The 25,179-nt window shown below is 39.6% G+C and overlaps 2 protein-coding genes across 4 annotated transcripts in view; both read right to left on the bottom strand.

Moving 5' to 3' along the window:
- The window catches only part of yap1 (Yes1 associated transcriptional regulator), a 25,507-nt gene extending 16,029 nt beyond the window's left edge, over positions 1 to 9,478 (bottom strand). The window contains exons 1-2 of one of the 2 annotated variants that reach the window (XM_079465401.1): positions 8,833 to 9,478; positions 7,741 to 7,976 (exon numbers count right to left, since the gene is read on the bottom strand). In XM_079465401.1, the coding sequence (XP_079321527.1) occupies positions 7,741 to 7,976; positions 8,833 to 9,033 (437 nt within the window). In that variant the 5' untranslated portion in view covers positions 9,034 to 9,478. The remainder of the gene's footprint in view (positions 1 to 7,740; positions 7,977 to 8,832) is intronic. The other variant, XM_079465402.1, reaches the window with a different exon arrangement.
- A 3,761-nt stretch (positions 9,479 to 13,239) lies between these two features.
- cep126 (centrosomal protein 126) lies at positions 13,240 to 24,427 on the bottom strand. Of its 2 annotated transcripts, XM_079465385.1 has the most exons (13): positions 24,268 to 24,427; positions 24,026 to 24,150; positions 23,567 to 23,686; positions 22,574 to 22,719; positions 22,320 to 22,431; positions 21,237 to 21,417; positions 17,911 to 19,906; positions 16,236 to 16,391; positions 15,573 to 15,694; positions 14,773 to 14,827; positions 14,453 to 14,623; positions 14,309 to 14,373; positions 13,240 to 14,214 (listed from the first exon to the last, which is right to left on the bottom strand). In XM_079465385.1, exons 2-13 carry the CDS (start codon positions 24,055 to 24,057, stop codon positions 14,128 to 14,130), a joined length of 3,243 nt encoding a protein of 1,080 aa, XP_079321511.1. In that variant the 5' UTR covers positions 24,058 to 24,150; positions 24,268 to 24,427; the 3' UTR covers positions 13,240 to 14,127. The 2 variants fall into 2 exon arrangements, with proteins under 2 accessions (XP_079321511.1, XP_079321510.1); XM_079465384.1 differs by having other exon boundaries at positions 24,026 to 24,411.
- Positions 24,428 to 25,179: the final 752 nt, after the last annotated feature.

Below are 25,179 nucleotides of genomic sequence, written 5' to 3' on the forward strand. Positions count from 1 at the left end.
TTTGTCACGTCCATAATGCATCAATGTATCTCTTTTTTTAAATAGAAACTCATCCATAAACTGATACGCAGGGGTTAAGCAAAATAAAAACAGATGATTCAATTTATTGGTAATAATTACATTCTCCGAGAACTAATATTTCAAGTTCAGATTGAAAATGTCCCATCCATAACCCTGGAATCAACCAAATAGGCAGTAGGCAGCACGGAAACAAACAAAGTTTTGGAACATGTGTTTTTGTGGTCATCAACTCACAACCTAGTTTGGGCCCGAGCCCAAGCATTGCCTCACTTTTGTAATGTTCCTTCAGCACTTTTCATACACAAACACACTTAAAAAATGAAGCACACTAGCTTTCCTTCACTCGGCTGGAAAGTACCGGGAAAACGGGAGGATGACCAAAAACCAGCTAAGAGTAACAAATCCATATGTGGCCTACATAAAATGTGACTCTTATTTTATATTTTACACAATATGTTGCAACAAATAACCTTACGTAGCTAACAGCACTAAAACAGCTGTTTAATGACTAACCAATTACATCAACCGGTAATCGCTCATCAGTGGAGTTCAATGAGGGTGACTGCACATTTATACCAACAAACCTGCAGCAACAATATCCAAGAAGGAAACCCATCACTGTCACGTCTACAGCTCAGGGCCCATTACAGATCATTGGGGGCCACCAGCTGAGAGGCGTTATTGAAGATTAAGGAGCCAGAGATGGAGACAAAAGCAAAGACAGGATAGAGTTCCGCTCATAGGACCCCCACAAACACCCTTCAGAGTTTTAAACATTATCAGCCAGACAAGTATAACCCTCCATACTACAGAACTACAGAAAGAAAGAGAAACTTGTTGACTGACAAATGTAGACAAAGCAAGGGTCTAAAGCCCTAACAGCCAAACTTTTGGGTTATGGCCAATGGCTAGACAGTGAGAGCGGAGGTGGGGATTCTGGCACTCAAATCACATTGAGCCATGACCACTCAGCAAACCCTCCGTGTCAGAGAGACACAAAGTGAGACAGTCCTCTACAGAACTTAACTTCCTGATTTCCTCTCCAGCTGTTATCACCGCTCATGAAATCAGAGAGCGCTGGAGGAGGAGGTGGTCGGTGGAGAGGGGAGGTTAGCGAGCTCACGGCACTGGCCCTAGACCCACCCAAGCGCTCGACATGATTGATGGCCCAATTATCAGGCCTCTGTTTATTGTGCTGCAGTTATTTTTAACAGAGCTGGAGGTGCAGCGTTGAATGCTTCTCACAGTTCCACTCACTTTAGTAAGCAATGTGTGTTTTCCACTTCTGCCGAAGAAACAACAAATATTTGACCCTAAATTACGGGAATATGGGCATAGGGAATGATCTGTCCTCATACAACGACAGCTTTAGTTGCATTTAACATGGAAAATAGCAGGCGAGGGGACCAACATATACATGATAAGTGATACAGCAAAAATGAGATGTAAACAAGTTAAATGAATGAATGCTTGTTTTAAATTTACGCATCATACAGAGTGCCTTCAGACTATACGTCTCATCAGTATGCGTGTTCCAATATTTTCTTAAAATTCACCAAAAATGACTAAAACCATCCAAAGAAAAAAAATCCTAAAACACATATCCACACAAAGACTTTGTATATTAGCCTGTAATGAAGTCACAGACAAGTGACCATTATGAAAGGCTGAATGCTGTTAGTCAGGACCCCAGTCGGCTCTCCATTTCTCCATCACGGACGAGCGAGCGGGCGTGTATCATGACGGGTGGATGAGTGACTGAGCTTCCGTCAGCAGGACATCATCAGGAGAGATTATTGAGCGACCTGATGACCTCTGGCCGGATTTAAGTTCCTCTTTGAAGGAGAGCTCATATCACAGGGGCCAGTGGACAAAGCGGTGAGTTAACACAGTCGGTCAGAAAATGAAAGAGAGAGAAAAATACTAAAGGAAACTTTGGTAGAGCTCATTTAAAAAAGACCTCATATTTCTGTATTGCCAAAATCTTGCCTTTCGCAGTATCCAGCGACAAGACATTTGACTTTCAATTCGAAGCAAAAGATGGCTGAAGTTTAATTGTTACTCTACAAAACGCTGGAAAAAGAAAAACAAAGTGATAAAACAAAATGTTCTGCTGCTTATCGCCGACATGGCTGGTTAGGACCAAACCCCATATTTAGACAGAGGAAATCCTATTCTCATTACTACACGGTTATTAAAATCATCCTCTCCAGACACGTCTGTTTACACTACCATGATGTACAAAATGTAAAAAGACCAATCATACCTGTACATTTTTACATAATGAGATTTGGGAGGTTGTGCTTCATTGACCTGTAGTAGCTAAACCGCTAATGAAAAGCAAAAAAACTGAAAGCGACACACATGCGGAGTTGTTTGGGAAATCTAAATAGAATTTATATAGGCAGGGGTTCTTCCTGAAGCAGTTTGTTCCTCACTGACAGTAGAAGCATTGATGTCTGGGGCAAAGGTGTTACATCAGGACTGAGTAAACACTGGTCTGGCTAACTCTGCCTTCTATATGTACATACACAGATGACACTTCAACAGGAAAGGGTCTTGTTTGTGTGTGGTCAATAAAGCCAAAGCTTGACAAACACACATTTTGCTCAGAGTGAATGCTTCACACTAGATGAGCTGGGAAATGAATCCACCCCGACCTGGGAAACTAAACATTACAAAATGGAGTGACTGTTATCTGACAAATGACGTAATTCTCTAATAAAACTGTCTCTAAAAATATTGCAAATAGTTTGAAAAAAGGCTAAAAAGGAAACATTCTGAACCCTGTGCTGCATTCCATCTAATTTCAATAGACGTGAACAGAAGCTTCAAAACTTTATAATACACAAGCAGAACTATATTGCAAGTCTCCTCTGGCCATTCATATCTCGGTGTAAAAAAGATTCTGATAATATTCTAGAAAAAGGAAAAATTTCTATAGATTTATGTCAGTAGGGGCAAACTATTCTTTTCTAATAAAATAGTAGACAGGCCCCTAAAATGCCCTTGTTTGTCCATTTAACCAAAGCAAGACTGTGGTCAGGGTTGGTGGGGAGAACAACCAGCCTCTCCCCGTGATGCTGATCACATTTACAACAGCAAACTTTCACTCCCTTCACTGTCCTCTGCACAAATGTGCTACAAATGGAGCTGGGAAGAGAAGCCTGACCCAGATGGCCTAACCGTTAGCCATCAAAGAAACAACCAAAAGCAGTACACAACACACTTGCTCCAAACTCACACACACAAGGGTGCAATTTAACACAGCATGATTCAAACCGGCCCTCCCGATGAGTCCGTTTAAACACGAATAGGAGTAGAAGATGAAGTTAAATCATGATCACGTGAATAAATCACATGAACACAAAACTCCTCAGAGCACTCTACTAATCCCGTCATGTCTGCGTTGCTCATGTGTTCCCATAACACACAATTGAACTGTTTGGAAATCGAGACGGACGTGAATCTAGCGGATACCTCCTTTAAGATGGGGAAAAAAGGCAGCAAAGCAAATATTTTCCCAACTGGCTTGAGGAAAATGGAGTTTGAGTGTGTGAGGAAAATCCAAAAGAAAACAGCCCACCCCAGAAGACTGCAGCACAATAACAAAGACTGTTTGTGTCTTGACATGCAATGCTTCCTGAAGTAGCACAAATTTTACAACCCACTGTAACAAAAGGCTGTGAGCGTGTTGTCTGCTTATACGTGTTTTATTCAAAAAAAAAAAAAACACACGCCATTTGTTTTTGCTGGAACAGCTTGGATGTCCTGCAGTATGTTTGTGCAGCATGTTGCAGCAGCACAAAAACCGCAAAGTCAAAATAAAGCCATTTAGTGAGCTACGTGCAATTAAATGCAAACATAAAAATGATGTTACAGTCCACCCAGAGAAATCCTCATGTCCTTTTCCTCCAGGTTCACCTTCAACCTTAACCAAGAAAATCCCATGGTGGAGTACACAGCAGGAAGGAAATAGGAGCTCCAGTTCTGGTTTATGGACCTTGAGGCCACACTGATTTAATGGTAAGCATGTTGTGAAACCCAAATAGTGCTCATTAAAACACTACACTTCTCCACCAACCATCATCACCACCATGTCACCTCACACACAGAAGTGTTGTATTATATGCAAATTAGTCATGTCGCTCACCTTCTTACCCAAATCTTTGAAAAATTATCTTGACAGCCTTAATGCAACAAAGTTTCGCCTTGAGGAAAGATTCAGTGTGAATCGGAGACACACCTTTGTGTACTAATTAAAAGCAGCATGTTTAAGAAAGGGTGGAGGGGCAGCGGCGGTTCCCATCATAGGGTTTAATCCCGGTGATAGCTGGGGTCCACATCCCTGAGGGCCCTTCTCAGCAAGGGCCGCCCTCCCGTGGGCTAATCCCCCACCGAATCCTGGCTTTAATAAGACAACGGAAACACTGATTAGCCCCTCTATTTGGCCACATTCTCTAAATTAGAATCCTTCATTAGTTTATGACCCTGGTCTCAGTGTTAGTGCCCTGTGAACTTAGTCCCCCCCCTCATGGGTCCCAAAAAACAGGCAGGCGAGAACTAAACAAGATGACCCTCAACCGCCCGAGCCTCCCCCCACCCTCTGTCAGAGTCTATTATAAATCAAAGCTCACAGTAAACTGTTGGAAAAAAGGGAAAAAAAGGAGAGGTCAACACATCATGTTGACCTTTTCCCACTTCTCTCCTTCACAAGGTTTAGAATGAAAGCAGGAAGACATGAAGGCCCAGATAAGATGCATGGTGAACCAGGATTTGAAAGTTAATTTGGGCAAGGCATCACAATTATGATCGACGAAATGAATAGTGTACCCACAAATGAAAATTCTGTCAGGCATTTTAAATCTCTATGACTTACTTTCTTCTCCAGAACATAGGGACGTTGGTAACCAAACAACATTGGTCCGCATTGACTTCCATTGTCTGGACACCAAGACATTTCTGAAAATATCTTCTTTTGTGTTCCACATAAAAAAAGAGCCATATACAGGTTTCGAACCACACAAGGTGAATAAATGGTGACAGAGTTTTCATTGTTTTGGGGCGAACGACCCCTTTAAGTTCAATTAAAATAATACAGAATTGTCAAGCCATTTTATCAGCTGTAACATAATAAAAATCAAACCAATCACCAACCTCACATTCTAAAAAAAAAGAAAACTACTTTTCCTGCCGAACACAAAACACACAGCAAAACTATAATCACAGTAAGCAAATCCACAACTAACATCTGGAAGCTTCACCAAAATAGTTCCCTATAATCGAGAGCTTCTGCTGCTAAACCGTTTCAAATGACTGGTTGTTACAGGTTGAATACGTCTTCTGATAACTTTATGTTCTCCCGACTTTTTCAAATTCATCACCACAACAGAAGCAGAGTCCCAAGCTACGGCTAAACTTAATACTGAAGGACAAAAAGGTTACAGTGTAACCATTTCCGGCTACAATCTAACAAGCATTAATGAGACAGAACCTTTACTCTGTGTTCAGTCTTTCAATCTTGTTTGTCTATATTTGACTGGATCACATGATTGTCACTGGATGAAGAAAGCGGCCCCTCTCTCCTCTGCACACAATCTGTTTTATATCTACTGACGCAGCGTCACAGCGGATTCACAAACTGCGCTTTCATTCACACAGAAACGGAAATGGTCATGCTTCCCTCGGCTGTGTAACTCGCATGAGACATCCGGATACTGCACCCTACGCTTATCTGTATCCCACATTGATGTTCAAATTCCCCTCTTAGATGAAACCTCAGGTGTAAGGAGCTCATGTGAGAGTTAAGTACAAGCAGGAAAGGAAGAACTGTACCTGAAAGTAATGTGAGCGGAGTTTGAAACAAGTTGGCACGGAGCCATCGTTTGAAGAGGCTGCGATTATAAATAGGAGTGTGGTTCCATTTTCCAGCACAAGATCCTTGAAGCCACCAGTGAATCCACACATCATCGACACTTTTGATGTGCAAGTAAACAGACTGTTACTATGAATGTGAATTATACAATTTTACATGTGCATTTAATTTCAAATTAAATATAGAATGCGCTCAATATGAAAATTAAGAAACTGTAGACAAACCATTCCTGTGGGAAAGTTTTGCACAAACAAAGCCAGGGTCAACAACAATAAGAGATTAATAAAACGAGCCTCCCGGTTCTCCAAAACCCCAAACAAAGAGATGTTAAAAGGAGGGGTTCAACAGACAAGAGAAGTCTTGGACACCCTGACTTTCATTTGTGTATTTGAGCACTGGCCTGGGTAAAGATCAAACAATGCCCACACACAGACAACTTGGGAAGGTAGAAGGAGCGAGACGTCTTATTTGCCCTGTGTTTGCCTGAGAATCACCTTCTTAATGGATGGCATGAGCCTTATATTTTTTGTTAAAGAAATAAAGAACAAGCTGCCTAACTCTGAAGCTGTGAATGACTGGGTCTTAAAGGGATAGTTCACCCAAAAAAGAAAACTTGGTCATCATTTACTCAAGCTCAATCTGCTTCAAATCTGTATAAATTGTATTGTTGCGCATACACAAAAGAAGATATTTGGAAGAATGTTTGTAAAGTAACAGTTTTGGGGCACCATCGACTACTATAGTAGGAAACTAAACTACTATGGTAGTTAACAGTGCCCAAGAACTGTTTGGTTTCCCACATGCTTCAAAATACCTTCTTCTGTGTTCAAAAGAACCAAAACACTTTAGGGTGTGTAAATGCTAATCGAATTTTCAATTTTAGGTGAACTATCCCTTTAAAGATGAGCCTGTCCTCTGTGTTATATTAGTAGTTACAACATTTCCAAAACATCAGCCTCGGTCTTGTGAGGCGACTACACAAGTGGCGTTTCCCCCTCCCTGTCCCTCTTCTCTCTTTGCACAATTCCTGTAGATCTGGTCCAAATGAAGCAGATGTTCTCCAGATGTTCACCCTCCAAACATCTGGTTTTAAAAGCTCTCCATTTTATCACAGTAAACTGGAGACTAATCATGTTTGTCTAGAACCGGCTGGTCAGAGGGTCACCGATCCCGACATCCCAGAAACATTATATGCAAAAAGAGTTGTATCAATTCAGTCTTAATATAGCAGCTATCAAATAAATAATGAGAGCCTAAATAGAGCGTTTCAAAAGGACGGAATGTACTCCCTTGAAGTTTCATTTGCCACTTTAACTCTATGGGCTCTCGGATTGAGTCCTGTGTTAGAGCTCTGTGGCAAGGCAGATGAGTTTGGCAGGCCGGCCCGTCTTCCACTACTCTACGCTGTTACACAGGGCCTTTGTTCCCTTCTGAAACCCAATCCGTAGAAGCTCCAAGTACCCCCACACACACACACAAAGAAGAAAACCTTGGCACACGAGCTAACAAACTGTTGCGAAGACTAGGATCTATAAACCAGCTGGAGAAAAGATTCCTTATTGGGAATTTTCTCTGATCAAAAAAGTGTTACGGCACAAGAATGAGTTCTCATCTGTTTCATTTACAATAAAAGGACAGATGTTGCTATTTATTGCTGTAACTGTTATAATAAACTCTAAAATGTGTCTTTGTTGCAATTAAGTCCTTTACTTCTAAACTTGCTGATAGCATTGCATATTCTAAAGGTCAAGGGTTATTCAGTTAACACCAAATCCACGTACACAAAACAGCACAGACACGACTGTGGCATACAAATCATATCAGGCATGACAAATTTAACTCACTTCAGGAAGTATCTCTGGCCTGAAGGGGTTTTGGCCATCTCCCAGCCTGGGGGTAGTGGTATATCGTCGGGTATCTCATACGAGGACTGGCGGAGGTGCTGAGGTGGGGGGTTTGGCTGACCCATGCTGCTCAACGCGCCAGGGGAAACTGCCCCCAGCTGCAGGGAGGCAGGAGACGAGTGTGCCCTGATGTGCTGGGGTGTGAGTGTACCAGCGGTACCTGCATCTGTGCTGGCCTGTGGAGGGTTAGGGAATTACATTTATTATAATGAAAACATCCATAGGACTCAACGTAAAGCAATCATTAATGTGAAAGGATTTGTGAATTCTGAAAAGGATTTCCAACATGAATACAATTATGCAATAGGGAAACTTAAATACTAGTGGTGAGATTTATACACAGGGTGGGTTTGCTTTCATTATCAGCTCCTCTCACAATAACACAAATTTAAAAATCGGATGTGGCCCACACTGCAGACTTTAGGAGGAGCTCTGTAGGAAACGGGCTGTCCTGGGGCAACTTCTTAGCAAAGTCAACCTCTCATCGGCGCATGCGCGGTACGCGAGTCCAAGATCGAGAAAACCCCGATGAGTTCTGTAGCCGACTAACGATTTTAATCTTAAAATGCTGCTAGATGTCACTCTTTTAAACAACTTTTCTCACTTTTCTTTGCTGCTGTAACATTACACTATATAAAACTAAACTTAAACATTTACGACATTTATCTTTTTATGCAACACTTAAGACACATACACAAAGTTTTGGAAATTCTGGTGCAATATTGGTTTATAAAAGCAGTTAACTTGCGTTTATAAAAATGTTTTGTCGAAAAATATCTACAAGAGGCAAACTTGTTAAAGGAACAAAATGTGCACAGAAGATGATGTCACTGATGGCGTCGAGTCCCATTATAATCAACGGAGCCTGACTCGCAGCGTAGACAGCGCCGTCGATTTTAATAGGAAAGTTTGCGAAAGTCGCCACAAGCTCGAAGGTTGTGTGAAGCTATGCAACGGTGCCGCTCGCTCGAAGTGTCAGGCGCAGGAATAACTTTGGAGGAATAGTTTTTGGGTTCGGTGGGGTGGTCTTACTTGTCTAGAGTGGGACTTTGGCTCTGGTGGCTTGAAGAAGGAGTCTGGCAGCTTTCTCATCCTCATAGGCAGAGAAGGAGGGACGATAGTGTTTTTCGGGTTCATCACAGCGTTAAAAAGAGCTTCCAGATCGGTCTCAGAGTCTCCCCGGACATGTACGATCTGATGGCCGACCGGAGGCTGGTGCTGGCTCGGATCCATGGCTCCAAATTAAACGCACTGTTTTCTGCGCGAAATCTGCTGTTCTTTTTATCCGAGTGAACAAGAAGCTGAAGGCATAAAATGTCAAAAACTTAAATCCAAGCAGCCCGACTCCTTTCTGTGTCCGTCCAATGTATTAGTCATCCGAGCCTTGCGAAGAAAGTAGACAGCGCTGTGTTTTTCTGCTTGCCGAAAACACAGCCATAAATCTGGAAACGCTCATATCTACTCAACTTTGTCCTTTAAACTTCTTCCAAAGTGTCTAAAGTCTTTACGCGGTGTCCGTATGACTTTCACAAAAGTTTACGGGTCTTCTGATGCAGACATTAGTAGTGACTGTAGTACTGCGCATTAAAAATCACAGCCCCCTCACTAACCTAACTAACTTTCTGAAAGTTTGGGCAGGACATCAAACTTTATGAGTCATGTGACCGCTGAGTCAGAGAGGGAGGGGCTTGAGCAAGAGACTTTAAAGCAACGAGCTTTCCTCATTGTAGGACGTTATAGCACAAATAAATAATTTCCCAACAAATATAATTTCGTAAAGCAAAAAATTTTTTACAACGACAAATAACGTATATTAATAATATCTGTTGACCAGTTTAGTTTAGATTGAGATCATTTCATATGTATTCTGAAATGTGTTCAACTATACAGACGAATTCATCACGACATGAATATATATAATTGTATTGCATCATGTATTGCATGCCCAATAAAGTGGTCGGGCAAGACAGTGAGTGCCGTGTGTGTGTGTTATAGGGGTCGCAATTATTCATCCATATTTAGGCTATCCCATGAGGTGTCACTCTCTATGGATTACGTCCCATCATACAAAAGTACACCAGTGAAGTTCAAGCACTCAGTTCTTTATGAATAAAGAAATAAATTGTCTTTCATTCTGTAGAAAGCCACAGAAAAGTAGTTCCATGCAGTTCCCATAATTGTTATGCAAATGAGCCTTCCCGGTCCATTGAGAAATCATTTTGTCAAGACTGAGACCAGTTCTTTTCCCATACATATAACATTGAGTGACTGATTATAAACCCCTTTAATCCTCTGCGGGAACAGTAAAGGCATGATGAATGGATTAAAAAAGTTACTTTGTGCTTTTAACCAGCCAACCAAATATGCAGCCTTAACATGAACTGTCTCTACGGGCCATGTATTATTAACCACAACATGTGCGTGGTTTTTGTCACTGCCTTGTAATTTGGATAGTGCTGTGAATGATTTTGTATCAAACTTCAGCGTTTATGAATTGAATGAACAATGTCATGTTTTGATTATGCAGTTCTTTCAATGCACGGCCTACAAATACATTTCCCAACACTATCCTAAGCACATTTCCAAATTGATATTTAATGAAAATTGCTCCTTTGATTCTGGAAACACAAGGTTGTGTTTCAGATCATTAAAAAGTTATAAATATCCTGAAACGATCGAGGCAATATTTGAGGTATTTTCTGGGGGCTACCCTGCCCAACCCTGGGGGAGACAGACCACCCACTTAGCTATACCGCGGGTAACTCGATCATTTAGTCAACATGACCCAACATCTTTGAGCCTGTGACAATTGTTGACATCAGTATTACGCGAAAAACGGAAGTGTTGGTGAACAAAAGTGCTCTCGCTTGCCAATGTTATTAATGTTTAACAGTAGGGCATGCTTAAAAACATACATAACAAAATAAAGAAAACAATGCACCACTTACTATTTTTACATTGGCAAATAGTAAAATATTGTTGTAATTGTTTTACCTTTAGTAATTGTACAATTCTGAAGATCGACAACAGTCTCAATAGTTAGATGGTACGTTTGCACATTGGATTGAAACGTGGACTTTTGTGCGCCCCCTGTAGGCCAATGGCTCTTTAGAGACCGTCCAATTAGATCTATATAGTACATTATAACATTTACATCACCTTCGTTATATTAAGTAATGAATTGTAATCAAATATTGTGAAAACAATAATTGAAACAATCATTCCTCTTTTTCTCTCTTGGAGTACGAAAATAAGAATGACCCTAAATGATCACCAAAAGCAATCACTTTGCAATAAACTGCAGATATTAATGTGTAAATATTTATTTATTTATTACTTTAATGCCTTATTTAAATATTGTTGCAACACACAAATTTCCATCAGTTTATAATATACATGTCATCATTGCTGATCGTCTAAATGTCTTGTGCTAAATGTGAAAGTCTGTACAGTTTGCCATCCGTCAGTAGGAATTCAACTGCAAGGTTATCTCTTAATTTCCAGTCTACTGAGAGTGTGATGTTTTAATTTCAATGTTTTGTTGCATAACATGAATACCTGTCAACTGCTGATTGACAATGATGGATCTAATTGTAAAGAACAAGGAAGCTGCCATGCCCTTCTTTTTGCTTATATTTCCTTCAGACTAATTTGAAAAAGGTGACTTCATATTTATAATGGAGCTAATTTGCCAATATGCATAATAAACAGGGTCTCTTGGGGTCATAATATGGAGGTGGTGAATGTTTGCTACTAACCCGCATAAGATTTTAGAAGTCATCTTAGTAACGAACCACACCCAAGGAAATACATTTGTTTAAATGTAATAATTCCAGTTATGTCTTTTTAGGTATAGTTAACTATTTAATTACACCAGAACAAACATTTAAAAGTCTGTAAAAAGCAATACAGCAAAATACAAGAAGGATAAATGGCACAATTTGTTTTATTTAGATTTCAGATGTGTTCATTACATCAGTATCTAACACGTTTGATGATATTACAAAGAAATGCATGAAAACATTTAACAGTAAAGTTGTATATATTGTTATATTAGTAGATGTTAGTACATGTTAGCTAATGTTGCATTTACTCATGTTAATAAATACAACCTTATTGTAAGTGACTGCATGAATATAAAGCATAAATCTTACATCTGCAGAGTAAATCTTTTAAAACCTCTCACTGTCAAGTGGAAATTTAGGTGAGAAACAGGCCTTCAGTGCATGCACAATGAGTCTAAAAACCTGTTCAGCAAGTGTGTTCTTGCAATACATTTCATTTTGTCAGATTTAAAAGAGGGAAGGCACTCACTGCCGAATTCTTCAAAGGTGTAGAGACCTCCTCCACCCGCTGCAACAAGCCAAGGCAAGCTGACCGGAGGAGTTACTTCACCCTTCCCAGAAATTAACTGTGCTGAACGTAAGCAAATCTTTAACCAAGCACAGCATGAAGTTATTATTGTTTTCCCCCTTTCTTTTCCTTGAACAGATTAGTAAGCATTGCCCGGTATTCATATTAATAATTGAAGTCAATTATGATTAACATAATACAGCAAGACCGACATATGGAGAGGGTGACCAAAGCGTTTTGTTCTTGCTTGTGGTAATGAACAATAGTTCAGTTCATGTAAAATAATCTTTATTATTAAGTGACAAACAGCAGAGTATTTATTTCCTTGATTCAATGTTTTATCCACCTGTTCAGCAATTACCAACTTTGTGACTTTTTCAAAAACGGTATTCAAATGACACCTTTATTCACTTTTTCACCTTAATCTATTTGAAGCAACCTGAAAGAGATTTCTTTTGCTGTATATTCTTACCTACGTCTTCATAAGAACATGGTGGGAAGCAAGCAGCAACTACCACCAGCACTTTCAGCATGCTTCATTGTACACTTCAGTCAGCATAAATTTAAGGTGTCTTTTAAATTCTTGGCTCACACGTTGCTTATCTCATACGATCACAAAATCACACTGCCACTGGATTATTATTCTTTCACATTTTCCAATATCCTACTAATTTAATCCTTAATTTATTTACCTTTTTGTTCTCTTCCAAGTGTTAATTCAGCTGTTGATATTTTGAGTATTTTCTTTTTCCCATTAAAATGCTCCTAATTGAAATATCATGATTTAATCACAGTCTATTGCACCTATTATGTAATTTAAGCAAAGGACATTCTGAATTTATCATACGGGAACATTATATCAATGGTATTAAAGGGATGGTTTACCCAAAATGAAAATCCTTTTATTATTAAATTCACCTTCATGGCATTCTAAACCAGACAACACTGGCCCCTATTGACCTCCATTGTGCACAAAACCAATGAGAAATTTTTCAAAATATCTTCCTGTGTTTCACTAAAAAGAGTCACATTATAGGATTTGATCAACAAAAGGGTGAATTAAAAATAACACAATTAAAAATGTTTGGTCAACTATCCCTTTAATATTAGCTATAAATTCCCCTTTTTCACTCTAAATGTTAAAATACAATTTACTTGTGATGTCAAAATTCGTCTTGGTTTTTAGTGATTGAACAGTAAGATTTGCAAAACGCATCATATTGCAAAACATTCAAAAGAGGAACATGGTTACGTGACATGACGTAAAGTGATGTGAGCAGTTATAGGGTGGTGGTGATGCTACAGGACAAGCAGGTCACAGAACAGTTGAGTTTTTCGTTATCCTGCAATACCAGTGTGGTGAGTCTCCAATGAACCGTAGTAATTAATTGTCACCCAAACGTCACTGTCACACACCTAAGCTCTCCCACACACAGACACACTGCACATCCGCACACACAAAACATCACTCGCGTATACATAATAAACACATTGTAATACACACACCCAGAAAAACCTGTCATGATTATGGCACACTTACAATGTAAATCTGCATTCGATGTCTCGTTGACTGGGTTCAAGTTGCTCAAATAAAGCCCTTAATCTTGTCTTGGCAGTGAGACAATAAAGCAAAACTGCTTAAAACGTTGCTTTAACCATCGATTAATTTATTTTCCATTAATATAGTCAAGATTCATAATAAAAATACCACTATGTACACATTAGTTATCTACAATTTCTCAGAAAATATATAATCTCATGGTAAAAAAATAACTCTACACTATTCAGAAGGCCAACAAGAATACATAACTTACAAATCCTCACAAAACATTAGACAAGCACAGGCTGTATTGCCAAAATCAATTCACTCATACAGTATAATATCTGACAAATAGTGCAACCGCAGAGTTGAAAGGTTCCAGAAGTGCACCTCAGAGAAGAGGCTGTGGGAGTGGTGGATCATGGGAGGTGTAGTCAGTAACGCTGTTGAGTTTGGGTGCGATTGTCAGCAGAGACTCCTCGCCTACGCACGGCGACACCCACATTCTCGCCCGTCTGGTTCTGCAGGGAGGAGAAGAAAAAGAGAGGGGACAGGTCCGCAGGTCACATTGGGTCATAGAACAGATTGCTTTCTGTGAACATGAGCGATACTCACAAATCCAGGAGTCGAAGCAACGATGCCTCTTACCGCTGGGTTGCCACCAGCTGTATCTTTCACATCTGTTAAAAAAAGTGGAAGCAATATTTCAGCAAACACAACCATTGCAATTGTGAAAACATTAAAACAAGAAACACTGACATTGTAGGCGTTGATTGAGTCTTTCGAGTGACTGCAGGATCTTTTGCTCCTCCAATGTGAGACCACTGGCATTCAGAGACTGCATTCTCTGGCTCTGTGGACCAATAGGAGCATTGCAGGTCTTATGGGACTGAACCCAGGCCACGGCATCATGTTCACCGTCCGTTACCTCTGGGATAAGATTTGTTTTTGGACATGAGACTGAACTTGATTGTAAATGTTAAGAAAACACTGACACTTTGAAAATCTAAAGAGCAGACATATATAAATATTAAAACTCACAATACAACCCAGCTCCATCAAATAACATTGTAAATTACCTCCATTGACTGCTGCTTGATTTGTATCTGGGTGTGGAGCTCTTGGCACAGTGACCTGTAAAAAAACACAATTTATAAAAAATGTGTAATCAAAATGTCCAGAAAGCAATGTAATTATGAATAAGTATTTTGCCCACATTACATTTATCATTCGCTATGCTGTACAAAAGACCTATGCGTAATGAATTGGTTCTGAGATTCAGAATATTTCAATGAGCAACAATTGCTCAATTTCTTTTTTTCTAGTGCCATCACACTTTTTAAACAGTTCTGGATTTTTTTTATTTTATTCAGCTTTCCTGTAGCTCAGTGGTAAGAGCATTGCGTTAACAACGCAAGGTTGTCGGTTCAATATCAGGGGATTGCAGACACCTATGTAAAATGTATAGGATAATGCTATGTAAGTCACTTTGGATAAAAGCGTCTGCCAAATGCCCAAATGTAAATGTATTTTTATTTGCCTCAGGAACAAAAAATGTTAATTTAAAGACATGACCGAATCAACTCCAAAATTAACTTTGATTTGAATATACAAATATGCAATTACCATCAGAACAGAAGAAGACATTTGAAAGAAAGTTGGTAACCGAACAGCGCTGGCACCCAATCACTTCTATTCTACACAAAACCAATGCAAGTGGGTGCCGGTTAACAACATTCTTTAAGATATCTTTTTGTGTTTTGCAGAAGAAAGAAAGACATATGGGTTTAAAATGACAAAAGCTCTAGTGAATGAAGATAGAATTTTGGGTGAAACGTTTCTTTAAGATGTGTAATATAATTGTATAATCTGTGTTTACCTGATATGATAAATAGTTCTTCCTCTGCACTGTTCCTGCAGTTTGGTTTCTGCTGCCGTCTGCTATCGTTCTGTTCTTCACCATGTTACTCTCCATCGTCTGTCTTCTTATTGGATTTCTCACTGATTTAAAGAAGAAGCTCTCTTTAAAAGCACATTCAGTCCAAGCAAATGCAAGCAAGCGCATGTCAGTCAATACCAGACCATTTTACCTCGGCAGAGTCTGTTATTCATGGGCTCAAATCACAAGAGACACTTAGACTCTGTAACCACCGGAGCTGTAATGTCCTAAAGGAGTAGTTCACCTTCAAAATGAAAATTCTGTCATCATTTTTAAAGAAGATATTTTGAAGAATGCTGTTAACAGCCCCTCATTCACTTGCATTGGTTTTGTGTCCATACTGTACAATAGAAGTGAATGGGGGGCTGTGCTGTTCTGTTAACAATATTTAAAAAATATCTTCTTTTGTGTTCTGTGGAAGAAAGAAAGTCATACAGGTTTGAAATGACAAGTGTAAATGATGACAGAATTTCATTCTGAAGGTAAACTACTACTTTAAGAATTTTATCAGTTATTACTGGACAGAAGATTGCACCACCAGAGACACAGTTCCTGGCTTTTGGACTATAGGAAGCTAAATGCTTTTAAATGCTGGCCTCTTACTGTTGGAGGAAGACAGGAAGAAGCCGCCCATTCCTGAGACTCCTTTGACACCACTGACCAGACTATTACCATTGATAGTAACATGGGACAGGCTGGCACAGGCTTGAGGCGGAGCAGACAACGGTCCATTGTGAGCCAGAAAACTTTGAGGGTCACCTAAGTCAATTCAGATGGAGAGAGAACACAGGACAGTTCAAGGGAAAGGTCTCTTCGTCTTCCATTTTTTAAGTCTCTGTCCTTCAAATTCAGTACATTCAGATGTTTCCTTATGTTATAAAAATGATTGACCCCTAAGGAACAACAATCCCCCATTAAATGGATATTTTTCAACAGAGTTGTAATCCCAAGTGCTGCACCGCTGTGCAAAGGGCCAAAGAAAACAGACTCTATTGATCCAACAGTAAAAAAGAGTCTTTTCCAAAGACTCTAGAAAAATATCCCCCAAGAATCTCAAACAAAGCTGCTGAACTTGCCGACACACAAAGAAAGCTCAGTTCCTTCAATAGACTCTCGTCTGACTGTATGACAAGGTGCAAAGAAAGTTCATGGGAAGCCAGTTCATGGGATTTCATGACTGTTGGTTTAGTTTGATGTGAATATGAAATGAAACCCCTTAAAAAATTATCCTAAATGTTGCTTTAAAGAAAAGATAAAAATGAGACAGAACAAAAATTCTTATGTGATAAACTATGATATTACATGGCTCGTTGGTATGCTTGATTCTGATTGGCCAGTCGTGATACTTGCTGGTTTGTTATTCCCAGATAACAACCTCTCAAAATTAATAACACATGGTATCCCAGATGCAGCAAATCATTTTGACAGGTTTTTTGACAAATTAAATATAAATATGTCTTTTGATAACATATGAAATTATATTTACAAATGATCAAACCAATTTGCCTGTTCGCGACATTTGAACTTCGTGTCTTACCTTTAAAGACTAAAGTTAAAGTTTTTTCCTCGTAGAAGGTCTACATTCGGTAAACATGAGCTAATAAAATATTTCAAATTCACATTTCATGTCCAGTTTTTTTTCTCATGTGCAAGTAGCCATTTAATAAGCAGTATAATGTACAAGCAGCCGGCTCTTATCGCAAAATAAGCCCCTTCAGTGTGATTCAAGACTTCGCATCGGGTCCTGATCACACTATCGGGGCTTATTTCTGCGATAACAACCGGCTGCCTGTACATTATCCCTTACTTAAATCGTGTCTTAAGGGGACCGTCCACCCCAAAATAAAAATTCTGTCATCAATTACTCACCCTCATGTCATTTCAAACCCGTATGACTTTCTATCGTAAGAAGAATACAAAAGAAGATATTTTGAAGAAGGTTGGTCACAGAAAACTGTTTGTCCCTGTTGACTTGCATTTGTGCAAAATATAATAGAAGTGAATGGGGACCAATAGTTTTGGTTTTCCAACATTCTTAAAAAAAAAATCTTCTTTTGTGTTTTGCAGAAGAAAGAAAGTCACAAAGTTTTGAAATGACAAGAGGGTAAGTAAATGATGACAGAATTTCCATTTTGGGGTGAACTACTACTTCAATCAGACGTCACAAGTAATTAGTCTGTACATACTGTAAGTGAAATTACTGAGATAAGTGGAACAATTTACTATAGGTGAGGTTAGACAAGCAAAATGTGAAAATTGAAGTCTAAGTTTGCTTTACCATCTTTGCTAGCAAGAGCACTTCGGACCCCATGCCACAGGAGTGTGATCTCCTCATCTGTTGGAGTCCGATCCAAACAGATTCCGTTCTCTCCACACCTGCGCTCTGCATTTTCCACAGGAGGGGAAAGGGAACAGACACCCTTGGAGACACTCTCATGGGAGTAGGTATAGTAAGGTGTCACTGGAACACAGACAGCATCTGCTTTGAGAACAGGCTGGTGAGCAGTTGCCTGGCTTTCTGGATTGTCTCCACACAGGACCTGCTCCATTTGTGCACCAGGTTGGCTTTTTACATCGCAGTATGCAGCCTTGGAGATGTCAGCAAAATCACACTCCACTACGTCTGGTTTTGGAGGGGGACGAGGCACAAACATCTTCCCCTGGGCCTTGGCCACATGTTGTGCTTCCCTGGCAGATTGCGGTCTGATGATAGTGCCCTTCCTGGCCCGGGAGGTAATGGATCCTGGGCCGGGTCTGGCTGAACGTGCTCTCCGGGGACCGCGTGGGCCCCAGACGCAACAGCCGCCTTTTTGAGAGGTGAGCTCTCTTATATGCTCCTGTGTATGGTTTTCTTGGGGCCCTACATCTGCCCAAGCTTGTCGGGTGGATTTGGGGCCAGCAGGGGCACAGGAGGTCTTACTGGAGATGTTTTTTGATACCCCTGAGAGTAAATTCACGTAGTATGAACCCTGATCTGCTGAGAGCTGTTTATGGGTTTGTTGAGGTGAGTTAGCATGCCCCCCTTTAGCTGCTGATTGCTTGCCGGGGTCTTTAAATATTCTGTCTACCTCTGCCCCCTCAATCCCGTTCACTTCATCAAACCAGCGTAGTTTCTTCTTAATGGTCCTATTATGCTCTGGCTCATTGAGTTTTGCCCTTGCCAGTTCCACGCTGTCTCTTATTAAAATTGCCACTTCTTTAGTGAAAAGTAAATGGTTAGGAGTGTAACTGAATTTGACATTTCCTGATTTGGTTTTTAAATGGTTTTTGAGAATCCCTTTCAGGAATAGGGCATTGCAGCTGTTAGGTGCAGGATGGGTCATCGGCTCTGCAGATGTTCTGTCTGGTTCCTCTTTGTTGATTTCTGATTCCTTTTTAGGATTCTGGAGATCTATAGTTGCACTCTCCTCTGTGGTCAGGGGTTTAAATTCTCTCTTGAACCCAGAGGCAATGTCTACATCTGCTTTGTGTTTGTGCGTCCGTGAAGAACTCTGTGTTTGTAGCGGCTGTACGTCTGCGATCCGATCAGTCCGAGAGTGAGCATCGAAATCTGAGGTGGTTTTGAATAAACTGTGTTTGGATCTGCTGGGTGAGACAGACATCTGCCATTCTGATGAATGTTTTGAATATTTCTCCTCCAGGGTTTTCGTCTGCAGTTTGGATTCGCACTTGAACTCTTCAGGCAGATTCGAGAATTCCAGGGGTGTGGTAACTGGCACAGTTTGTATTTTGCAGTGGGCAACCGCAGTTTCTTTGTCTTTCAAAATATTCCTATCATTATAATGAGTCATATGTTCTGAATTAGCTGCTAAATCTTGCTGAATCAACTCTCTTTGGCATCTAAGAACAGATTGGGTGTCGAAGCTCTGGGATTGGTCCTTCAGATTGCATTGCTCTGTTGCTTGCGTGAGATTCTGGAGACTCTTATTTACCTCTGCTGACTCATGAGCCCTGGGTGAGGGTGAACTGGAACTGAGAATGCGTTCCTGGATTAAGACTTCCTCTAGGAAGCTCTTTACTACAGAACCGGAGGGTTTAGGTGATGAGCATAGGATAAAGGCGGACTGTCCTGGAGGTGATGGAGAACATTTCGGGCCTTGAAGCGGATCCAGGAGGTGCCAGGAGGATTGGGTACAGGTGTTCTGATGCAAGGAACGAACCAGGTTAGAGCAATGTACTGATGGGGTGGCATGGCACTGCTGAGGTCCTCCGTTCTCTAAACTGTCCAGACTAGAAAGACTCTCTGTTTCACTGTGTGGGTTATCGAGATATTCCTAAAAATCAATAGAAAAACATTACACCAATTACTGGCAGACTGATGGCATTCTTGACTGATGGGATTGTTACAAAAGTTTAAAACAATAATACACAGTTAGTTACTTAACCACTTTAAGGGATTGAAATTGAACAGAAAGTTACACTTATATCTTTTTTATTTATGGAACATTGAAGGTGCTGCGTTGGAAACCAAATAGCACCGGCACCCATTCACTTCTATTGTATGGACAGTGAATGGTTGCCGGCTTACACCTTTCTTCGAAATCTCTTCTTTTGTTTTCTGCGAAAAAAAGAAAGTCATACAAGTTTGAAATGACAAGAGGGTGAGTAAATGATGACAGAGTTTTCATATTAGGGTGAACTATCACTTTAACACCGAAAAATCTATAAATTTAGCAGCTTGCTGTCTTTCCGGACATAAAATTAAACATAGGTTAAGCTTTATGCTCACAGACATTCCTACTGTATAAAGACAATATAGTTGCATAAGTCTGACTATATTTGTGAGGATGTTACACTTTTCTAAGAAAGCTAAAGCCACAGGAGTATTACCGCTGTGTCTTGCTTTGAGTTCGAGCATAAAACGATGTGTTTGGCTCCAGGCCAGCACAGGTAACATTCCAATGTGCGTGTGTAAAAGTGTGTAGCTTTAAGTATAAGGTGGCTGAGTGTGTGTTTGTGTAACAAAGTTTTAATGTGAGCTCATCTCTTTAAAAAACCTCCATTAGTTTTAAAGGCGCTGCAGCATGTTATGGCAGGAGGAGCCCTGGGCTATGTCGTTTTTTCCTTAAAACATTCACACTTCTGTACCAAATTTGCCAAAAGGCCTATTGCAACATGCACAAGCCCCATGCACAGCGAATAACAGTGAACTGTCACCACGGACAGTCAAAGTGTGACATGATCACAGTGTGACATATTACACAGAAATACTTTATCATAAAGAAACATATTTATTGACATTTCTAATTTATTTCTTCTACTTAAAGTTCTTAATATATTTGTGATAAAGTTTTGCAGATGTAATTAAGTGTCAAGTTTGCAAACAATCTAACTCTGTGGTAGCTAAATGCATATGAACATTTGTGTTCATGTTTATTTAAAATTGTAACCATTGTAAATTGCTGCTTAGACTGCTGTTTGTTGTAATGTGACCTTGATGATATGTTTATATAAGCAGAATTGAACAACCATGTTAAATGCATTACATTCATTTTTGCAAGTCAACAACGGAAAGACTTTGTGACAATGAAACTTTGGACTGAAACTCTTTCACACTTTTATTGTTGAGCCCTGAAATGACTGTTTGAATGTATCTTTAATTACCTGTGGACTGCTCTCCTCTTTTTCTTTAAGAACAGACTGTATTAACTGCTGCTCAGTGAGGAAGAGTAGCTGATTGTTTTTAAAGCTCTTCTCCTGCATGAGCTTGGTGTAGGCCTCAGCTGCAGATAAGGCACGCAGATGACGGGCGCCCCCTGGAGGCTTTGGAGAGGGAGTGCAGCTTCTGAAAGATAACATTTACATTTACATTTAGTCATTTAGCAGAGGCTTTTATCCAAAGCGACATACAGATCAGGAAACATTGGAAGCAATTATAACAACATAGGCCACAAAATACATAAGTGCATCAAACTAGTCCATTAAAGTCTAGCACAGTATAAAAAGCTAAGAATAGTGAGGTTAGAAGGTTTTTTTTTTATAAAGAAGGAAAGGGAAGAGAATTAGGAAAAATCAATCAGCGACGTGTTGACGGAAGAGATGCGTTTTTAGGCGTTTTTTAAAGATGGCAACCGAGTCTGCTGATAAATATTTTATTTCTTTAGGAAAAATATGTTATTTAAAAACAATAATTAAAAACACATGTACAGAATTTTCATATTTCTGAAAACATTAACAGTTAGGGATGTTAAGTGTATTAATGTTAGACTGCAAGTGACAATTTACAATTCATCAAATTAAAGTCAAATTTTGTGGCAATTACTCGCTGAACGAAGCACACTAATATATGAAGATTTGCATGACAATTAATTAAAATAATTGAAATTATTTATTAAACAGTTAGGCTATTCGTCAGCCAAATTTCATAGTCGTGACAGCCTCTGTATATGGCCCAACCATTGAAAATTTAAAAGTATAAATGTTATGTTTTTTGGGGTGGCCATACTTTCTAGGTTGATTAATTTATGGTTATGTGTTACAAACATTATTCATGTGGGTGGAGTACAAAAGTTATAATTTTAAAATGTCTTGCATAGACTGCGATTGTAGTTGTAATAAAATATGCACGGTCTCTTGAGATTTTACTTTGATCAAGTTGATAATAAAAATGAATACCCACAATTACCAAAATCTGATGTATTATGTCTCTTAACAATTATTAGAATTTAGGATGACAAAGTCTCCTACCTGCTAATGGTGAAGGCACTGGAAAAAAACGGAGACTGATCAGTATATAAGTGGGAAGTGCCTTGGATATGATGAAGTGCTTGATCGAGGTTGGGCGCTCTTCTTCTAAAGGCTGTAAAACACCAAATAAATCACTATTTAAATGCCAGACAAGACAACACACGCCAACCTAATAATAGCTGCTAACAGACAGTTCAAGAGATAAACAGTGCATGGAGACATGAATTATTGCGAGTCCGTCTGTTTTATTGAACCTGTTCTCTTCCTCTGGGAAGGAGGAAGATGTGCTCTTTGGAAGTTTTCGGTGGCATCCTGGACCTTCTGCCGACGCTGCTGTAGAATGTTCTCCCTCAGTCTCTGCTCCTGGAAATCCCACTGTTTCCTTTTCTCCTCCAGAGCCCTTAGACAGACAATGACAATATTTGCGCTCTCATTTTTTTCTCTTTTCTTTTACACAAGCTGTATTAAAGTTTTACAATGTTGTGGGTATCATGAAAACGTTGGCAACTAAATGCTGCATATCAAATGCACCACTTAAATCAGAAGGGAAATGAGACTTTCAGCAAATTTACAATATCAGCTCAGCGAGCAAGCTTTCATTATCTCGCACGTTTAAATTCTAGAGTCAACAGGAACCTGAGTCTTCTCTAACAGATGGCATTTCAGCTAGATTAATTTGGTAATGGCACAGCCACGAACATACCCACACTGAGACCTTGAGCTGTCAGAATGAAATGCACCTAAAATGGAGCAGATTCTCTTTGGCCGTTGTGATAAAGAACACATAAACAAGTGTGCATGAACACGGACTCACTCGTTGACTTCTCATGGTGGTATACTTGCTATATTCCTTTTTAAGTACTTATTTAATCACAAAAGAAACTGGGCCACATCTGTGTCTCAACCATATCTGAACTCTGTGGGGGACGCACTTGTCTTTGACACCACTACTGATATCTGTTAAGTGATGTTCCTTTGCTCTTGCAGGTTAGAGGTACTATTTCAAGCTGGTAAATCCAGGCTAACAAATTCAGGATTGTATAACAGTATCTGTGGCTTGTAGTGTAGCTTTACCTGCAACGTGAAAAGGGACTGACCTGGTCAAAACACCAGACTGATGTATTAATAGCATGCCAACACTTTAAGTGTCTTTGACTATAACTGTCTAAAAACCTGTTTGACCCTTGTCTTCAATTTACATATCTAAAATACATAAAAAACAGATTTGTATTTATCCAGACACTCACCTTCTTCTGCGATTCGTTTCCAGGGTAAGTTTGCGAGACAGAGATCGAGAGTACTTCTGTTCTCGTACCAGCAGTTCCCTGTCATCTTCAGTGTCTTCATGTAGACCTAATCTAATGTTACTAACGTGACGTAAAATTAAGGAAATAACAACAATGACACCAAAAAAACAAGATTACAAAATAACAATTAGCCTACAATTACAGGATATGTTATTAATAAGAATATGCACAGAACATGACAATGGACCACATGGCAAAATAAGAAAATAACAGAAAATACTGGAGATTTTACTACTTAATTTAAACCATTTAATAAAAAATCCCCATATTACTTGGAATTTGATTAGTCTTCCAAATGGCATGCTACTTATGCAAGACTTTTAAGCGATTCCTGCTGTGTTGATCTAAAGCACAGACCTCAAAAATACAAGCTGGAAATTCTGTCAAGAAAAAGGATACGAGTAGTAAAGTTTGTCCTTGAGGGCTGGCATCCCGACGAATTCAGGATGATATACTGATGACAGGTTTCAACACACCACAGTCCTCATCCAAACAAGAAAAGTGCAGTAACATAGCTGACAAATCTGATGAAATAAAATATTGTTGCCTTGATTAAGACGAAGACTAGCCATTAAGTGCGTGCGACAGCCCCAAACAAATAACGTTAGACAGCGCAGATCTGACTGATGGTGGCTTACTACCTCTAATGTTTTTTAGCCCGATATCAACTTGATGTCCAAAACCACGTCGGTGTTAACCTATAATTATTTTAATTATTTAAGCAGCATGTAAACGTATGCCATTGTTGTTACAGGTGAAACAGCCATTTTGGTAACCACCAACGCGCTTCCTTGACAACACACGCAAACTCCCAGCGGGGGCGTGGCCGCGCCTTTCAGACACGATTGACGGTTGGTGAATATGTCAGTAGGTGGAGCCATTGCTGCGTGCATATACTGTATGTAGACGTGAAGGCTTAGAAATAAAAATAATAATTCCCCAACGTAAAAAAAGTTGAAAGGTGAAATTCACAACAAAGTTGCCACGCAAAGACGTCTGAATACTAGAACAAATATTTTACAATTTTTACGTGATGATTTTTAATGTTACTCTCGATTCACCGAAGTTGTGAACCGCAGGTCTCAGCTGGATGGATTCTGTCAATCACAGCAGCTGCTAAAGTGTGAATTGGAGCGAAACTGCCAGGTTAGAGATGTTAGAAGGGGAATGTTAGCTGACAAGCCCTGTCGACCCCGTTCGGTTATGGTTTCCGTGGTTGTTTCAGCATGACACATCCGTACCGCCTGTTCCCCATTGCTGTCTTACATCATTTTCTTTTGACTGGCTCGCGATTGATGCTAATGAATGCGAATATTTAGCAGTGAAGACAAATAGACAAGTAAACAATGACATACCTCAATTTGAATGAATGCAAACTTATGCAGCAAAATCAATAAAACAAATAAGTGCATAAATAGGCTTAGTAAATATTTGGACATAGAAGCACTGAAGTAAAAAAAGATTGCAATCATTAAAAATATAATTTCTGCATTTGCCTTACCCACTCATTTATTATAGATCGTTTCATCGGACGCGCGCGACAGGACTGCAGT

This window comes from Barbatula barbatula, assembly GCF_947034865.1.
Source record: "Barbatula barbatula genome assembly, chromosome: 10".
NCBI lineage: Eukaryota > Metazoa > Chordata > Actinopteri > Cypriniformes > Nemacheilidae > Barbatula > Barbatula barbatula.

Bases quoted from the DNA above. Each gene is read 5' to 3' on its own strand.
- cep126 (XM_079465385.1), bottom strand. From the start codon at position 24,057: ATGCCAGCCCTCAAGGACAAACTTTACTACTC. The intron at 22,720-23,566 runs GTGAGTGTCTGG...TGTCTGTCTAAG, and splicing joins GAAACGAATCGCAGAAGAAG to GGCTCTGGAGGAGAAAAGGA. The intron at 15,695-16,235 runs GTAAGAGGCCAG...TCTTTAAATCAG, and splicing joins CTTCCTGTCTTCCTCCAACA to TGAGAAATCCAATAAGAAGA.